At 47.1% G+C, this 6,238-nt stretch overlaps 1 protein-coding gene across 3 annotated transcripts in view; it reads right to left on the bottom strand.

The window, feature by feature from the left end:
• Positions 1 to 2,272: 2,272 nt before the first annotated feature.
• Positions 2,273 to 6,238, bottom strand: part of PTGS1 (prostaglandin-endoperoxide synthase 1) — a 23,737-nt gene continuing 19,771 nt past the window's right edge. For all 3 annotated transcript variants that reach the window (XM_017884246.1, XM_017884244.1, XM_017884247.1), the window contains 2 exons: positions 4,958 to 5,105; positions 2,273 to 3,388 (listed from right to left, as the gene is read on the bottom strand). In XM_017884246.1, the coding sequence (XP_017739735.1) occupies positions 3,033 to 3,388; positions 4,958 to 5,105 (504 nt within the window). In that variant the 3' untranslated portion in view covers positions 2,273 to 3,032. The remainder of the gene's footprint in view (positions 3,389 to 4,957; positions 5,106 to 6,238) is intronic.

The following is a 6,238-nucleotide window of genomic DNA, read 5'->3' on the forward strand; positions in this document are numbered from 1 at the left end:
AGTTTCTTCTTTTCCACAAAACTGCAGTTTTTGTTCTTAAGGTCTTTCAACTAATTAGGTGCGGCTCACCCAAATTATTTAAGTACTCTTTTACTTAAAGTCAACTGATTGTAGATGTTAATCACATCTACAAAATACCTTCACAGCCACACCTACATTAATGTTTGATTAAATAACTGGGTGCTATAGCCCAGCCAAACTGACAAATAAAACCAACCATCACATCCACCAAATCAAAACTCCAGGAACAAATGTTCAAATTACAAGCATTAAGATTATTCACTCTGAAGAAGTCTTTTTGGTGCATTTAGCCTGCTTCCCTTTGCAAAACTTTCATGTGCAGTTGTCCATGCTAAGCAAAGTCTACCTAATCTAGGCACCTGCATTCAAGAGAGGAATACCTCTGGAACCCATCCCATTCTTCCATCCCCAAAGCCCTTCCCCTAGCCCCAGCTGCCGTCAGCTCCTGGTTGGACCACAGCTGTAGCCTCCTCAGTTCTGCCAGCTTCCTGTCCATCCTGCTCTGCTCTGTTGTCCACCCTTCCTGAGTGAGGGTGCTCTTTCCAAAACACTCATCTGATTGCATCTTCACTGATTAAAAGTCCCTCCAGGCCATTAAAGTGCTTGTGTCACTTAGCCAGGCAGCCATAAAGGCTTGATTACAAGCAACAGACACAAACTCCAACTGATTTAAGCAAAAGAGGAATTCCTGGAATAGGCCACCAGATGGAAGGAAGAGCTAAAGTCTTGAGAAGGGCAGGGATCCAGGCTGCCCTGGGGATCTCAGAAGCAGAAACAAATGGACCATCTTGTCAGAGCCAGCTGTGGCGATGAATCAGAGTCAGTGACCTCAGTCTCCATGGGCCAGTTTTTAAGGAGAGGGTGTCTGATTGCCCAGGATTGATTCACAGGCCCACCCCTTGGCCAGAATGCACCCCGATAGAACCACCAAGACTGAAATTAGTAAGAGAGGAGAGGATTCTCAAGCAAAGTAAGAGGTATTAGCAGAAGAGGGGAAAGAATCTGCAAGAAAGGACAGGACACAAGCTCTTCATGGACACTTCCAGCATCCAAAGGATCTTTCTACATCAGAGCCACTGCTAGAGCAGGGAAGGATTGCATTCCCTGCATTCAGCAGGGGCCAGAAGGAATGATGGGAGCAGTTTCCAGGCAACTAAGGAGAAACAGGATTTTCTGGACTATAAGACAGGAGACTTAACCCCAAGGACTGTCAGACTGAACTCTAGTTTCCCCTGTTGTTTCTGGGCCATAGTTCTTCCTGAGAAATGCTAAGCCCAAAGTATGGATCATGAAGAACCTTCCCTCAACCCCCCATCTTACCCCTCTGTCCTCTCTCTCTGCTGCCTACAGAGGTCCTGAGAAAAGGGTCTTGGGACTGGGGTGGAGGGCGCCTGAGATCACTGCTGTTGGGTCTCTGGTCTTGAGAGCGCAGTAGGGGAGGACAGAGCAGAGTGGGTTAGAAGGGAAGTCACACTTACCTGGTGTATATATATATATATATCTTATTTCATTGTTTCCTTATTTATGGTCTGTTTCTCTGCCACTGGAGTGTGAGCTCCATAAGGGCAGAACCTTGTCTGCATTGATTACTCACTGCTGTGTCCCCACACCTGTTACAGGAACTGGCACATAGTAAGCACTTAGGAAAATACATGTTTGGAACTGAATGAGTAGCCTGAATATCAGGTGGAGGCTACACTCCACCATTCTGTCTTTGACCCTGAGCCAGACAGGCAAGATCAGGCCTGGAACTGAGTCAAACCAGGAATCAAGAGGAGCACAAGCTCTGGACTCAGCCTGCGTTTGGCGTGTCACACAACGACTCTGAGGCTGCTTCCTTGGTTTTGAAATGCAGATTATACCACGCACTTCACACTGTTGGTGTGAGAACAAATGAGAATTGAAAGAGTGAAATTGGCACACAGTATGTGCTTTCCTCCCCGGGTGTCCCTCTGTTGTTTGCTCTGTAAGGGAGGAAGTTGTTTTAATCAGATGATGAGAACTGAAAGTTATATCTCCCGGGGCTGGGGCAATGGATATTTTAGGAGAGCATCCTGAAAAGGGCAGTGCCTGGCCCACAGAGAAAAAGAAAGCTCCAGTGGTAACATGTCTACACAGTGATGGGCCCAGGGATCCCAGCAGAAAATCTCATGCTGCAACCTCTAGCACGCCCAGCTGTGGCTAGGAGAAAGGCTAGCCACATTCGGTTGCCTCCGCTTTGGGGGATGGGACCAAAAGAGATATAACAGGCAACTTTAGAAAGCGAATTTTATTAGCTTCATGAGAAACAGCTGCCATGAGTCAAGACCTGGATGGGGATAGAGCCCTGGTAGCTTCCAACCAAAGGCATGAATAAAGCCCACCTGTTCTTTCTACATCCTCAGACCAGGGTCTTAGTGGGGGTCCCAAGAAGAACACCCCACCTCCTTGCCCCCTCAGTGCAGGCACAGATTCAGGGAATGCATTCTTGTTGGACCTTAGGCTCTTCCACTCTATGATATCTCACTGAACAGGAAAATGAATCAAATCCACATTCTAGAAACTCAGATGCTGACAGATTTAGGATACGAGCCACTGTTCTGGGTCGTCAGCCAGGAACACAACACTTTGAATCACCAATCAGAAAGTCAAGATTCTGGAATGCAAAATAAGAACCCCTTAACTTTCTAGCAGATTTCATCAGTAGCTCCACATTCTAGAATGCCTGTGTTACAAATCAACCAGAAATCTGACATTCTAGATTGTCAGCTAAGAACCCCGTATTCTGGCAGACCAAATGAGAACTACTCCTAACAATCTGATGGGCTAACAAGGAATTCAGCATTCTGGAAGAACAAACAGAATCACAATATTCCAGATAATGAGTGAGACTCGAAGTTCTAAATGTCAGCCCCAACACTCACCATGCCAAACCAGAAAAAAATGAGCATTTAAGACCATCAGCCCTGGCCTCAGCACTCTGGAATGACAAGCACAAAGCTCTCCCCTCCAGAATGCTGCTTTCCTGCCCCTCAGAGCTCTGTGGATGGTCGCTCCACAGCAGGCCCATCATCCTGACTGGCATCCGGCACACGGAAGGAAACGTAGGGACAGGTCTTGGTGTTGAGGCAGACCAGCTTCTTCAGTGTGGCCGTCTTGACGATGTTAAAGCCCATCTCGCCGCCAAATGTGCTCGGCTTCCAGTACTCCGGAGAACAGATGGGATTCCCTAGGAGACCCTTGAGGGAAAAGGGAGCCCCAATCTCTATCATACTCTCCCCAAATATAGAGTTTGGATGGCACTTTTCAAGAAGCAGCCCAGGGTAGAACTCCAACGCATCAATGTCTCCATACAGCTCCTCCAACTCCGCTGCCATCTCCTTCTCTCCTGCAAGGAGATAAGGGGAAACGCTAGCGTCAGATTCATGATGCCATTAAGGTCAACCTGGGGTGTGACCCTTCTCTGTCCACCTTTTTCTGGGGATAATAGGGACTCCAGGAGAATAACGTGAGCAACTGAGCATGTGCCCTAGAATTTGGCCTGGTTGGCACTGGGGAAAAGGGTCAAGAAGAAAATCACAAATTGCTCCTCCTCAGGGACTGGGTCTAGGGAAGGAAAATGCTACTAAAGAGAAAGTCAGAGGCCTAGATCTGCCCCCAAACAGCCTGTAACCTTGAGCAACTCTGGGCCCTAATTATCTGATGATTACATAAAGGAGAATGCTCCCCATCTTGCTTCCTTCACAGACAGATTTCAAGACCTTAGCCTGGGCCAAGCCCTTTTATTACTAGAGCTCAAAGATGTAACATGTCCGAGCTCACACAGAAATTCAGTGGCAGTGTTCCTTCTGCTCCGGGGACCATTTCCCATGGGAGACTAAAGAATAACAAAGATTGCTGTTTCAGGATCTCAGGGAACTCAGGTACAGAATCTGCTCCACTCTGCAATACCCACATGTTCATGGATAGTGGCCAAGGGGAGACAGATGTGAAGCTTCCCTGCTTCCCTGCCCGGTTCCTCAAATCCATCCTCCATTGGGAACTCTCATGGGCCATGTCACACCCTGCTTCAGTGGCTCCCCACTGTATGTGACAAGGGTTGGCAACTTGGCTGCCCAATATCTGAGGATCTTGGGGGATATATATATATATATATACACACACTCACATATATTTATATATACACACATATATATTTATATATACATACATATTTATATAGATGTGTGTATATGTATATGTGTATACATATGTATATGTATAATATTGAGTATATTACTTGGTCTATATACTCCTTCGTATAATATTGATATATATGTATATATACTCTTCATATATATGTATATATACTCTATTCATATATATTCATATATATGTATATATACTCTATTCATATGAATATGCAGATTCTTGGGCACCACCCAGGATGGTTGAATCAGAATCTGCAGGACAGGCATCTGAGATTTGGTATTTTAATCAGCTTTCTAAGTGATTTTTATGCAGCTGGCCCATAAGTGGGTACTTAGAAAGCACTAGACAGAATAAAACCCAAAATATTTAGTATGAAAGCCAAGATTCTACATGGTTTGGCCCCAACCTCCCACCACTAATCACCCCCACAGCATAAGCCCCTTGCCCCAGCCACATCTACGACTGTTTCCCCAGATACCTGCTGTCTGACCTCTATGCCTTTGTACTTTCTATGGCTCTGCCTAAAATGCTCCTCCCTCTCTTCTCCCACTGGAAACTGCCATTTGTTCTCCAAACCCAGCTGAAAAGTCACCTTCTCTCCCCAAGCAGGATTATTTACCACCCCGGCACAGCACTTCCACGCCCGTTGTAAGTCTGTTGTTACACATTGCTGCATGCATGGTCCCGTTCTATTTCCTTGATGTCTCCCTGACTTTGCTGCCAGTCCCTCAAGGGCAGGGACTGCATCCAGGAAACAACTGCTCACCTACGAGCTCCTGGAAGGAGGTGTAGGGCTTCATGCCAAACCTCTTGCGGTACTCATTAAAGGGTTGCAGCCGCATCTCCCGAGACTCCCTGATGACATCCACAGCCACGTGCAGGACGTGGTGGTCCATGTTCCTGCCCCCACCGATCTGCCGAGAGAGAAGTACAGCAGTGGTCTGAGAGCCAGGCCAGGCTGTCCTGGAGCCTGGGTAAGTTCCTGGGACAACAGCTTCTAATGGGAGTCCCTTCTGAGCTAGGATGGAGAGTGCTGGACAGCCTAGCAGCTGTGATGCTGTAGACCTGCCCCTGGGCCTGCTGCTGTCATGCTGTCTCAGGAAGCCCCTCTGAGTCTCAGCTTCTTCATTTTTTGTGTGTGGGTTTTTTTTTTTTTTTTTTTAGACAGTGTCTCACTCCATTGCCCTGGCTGGAGTGCAATAGCACGATCTTGAGCCTCAACTTCCTCAGGCTCAAGCAATCCTCCCACCTCAGCTTCTCAAGTAGCTAGGACTACAGGCACATGCCACCATGCCTAGCTAATTTTGTTTTATTTTATTTTTGTAGAGGTGAGGTCTCACTATATTGCCCAGGCTGGTCTCAAACTCCTGGCCTCAAATTATCCTCCCACCACGGCCTCCCAAACTGCCAGGATTACAGGATGAGCCATCACACCCGGCAGCTTCCTCATCTTTGAAGTGTGGAATGGACCAAGAGGACCTCTCTTGTGGTTCACACTGCTCCCCAGTCCGTTGAATTACACCAACAGGTACTGTAACCCCCTGTGAAGGGAGGGAAAATAGGACTCAAATCTCAGGTAACCTCGTGAGATAAAAGAGGCTGCAGAAAAAGATTCTGATTACTAACAGTTAAGGCACATTAGTCTAAAGAAAGCTCTGGTGCTGGCCAGGCACAGTGGCTCACACCTGTAATCCCAGCACCTTAGGAGGCCAAGGCAGGCGGATCACTTGAGGCCAGGAGTTCAAGACCAGCCTGGCCAACATAGCAAAGACCCGTCTCCACTAAAAATACAAAAATTAGCTGGGCATGGTGGCAGGTGCCTGTAATCCCAGCTATTTGGGAGGCTGAGGCAGGTGAATTGCTTCAACCCAGGAGACAGAGGTTACAGTGAGCCGAAATCATACCACTGCACTCCAGCCCACGCAACAGAGCAAGACTCCATCTCAAAAAGCAAGCAAACAAGAAAGAAAGAAAGAAAGAAAGAAAGAAAGAAAGAAAGAAAGAAAGAAAGAAAGAAAGGAAGGAAGGAAGGAAGGAAGGAAGGAAG

This window comes from Rhinopithecus bieti, unplaced genomic scaffold (genome assembly GCF_001698545.2).
Source record: "Rhinopithecus bieti isolate Rb0 unplaced genomic scaffold, ASM169854v2 scaffold_13710, whole genome shotgun sequence".
In the NCBI taxonomy this organism is placed as follows: Eukaryota; Metazoa; Chordata; class Mammalia; order Primates; family Cercopithecidae; genus Rhinopithecus; species Rhinopithecus bieti.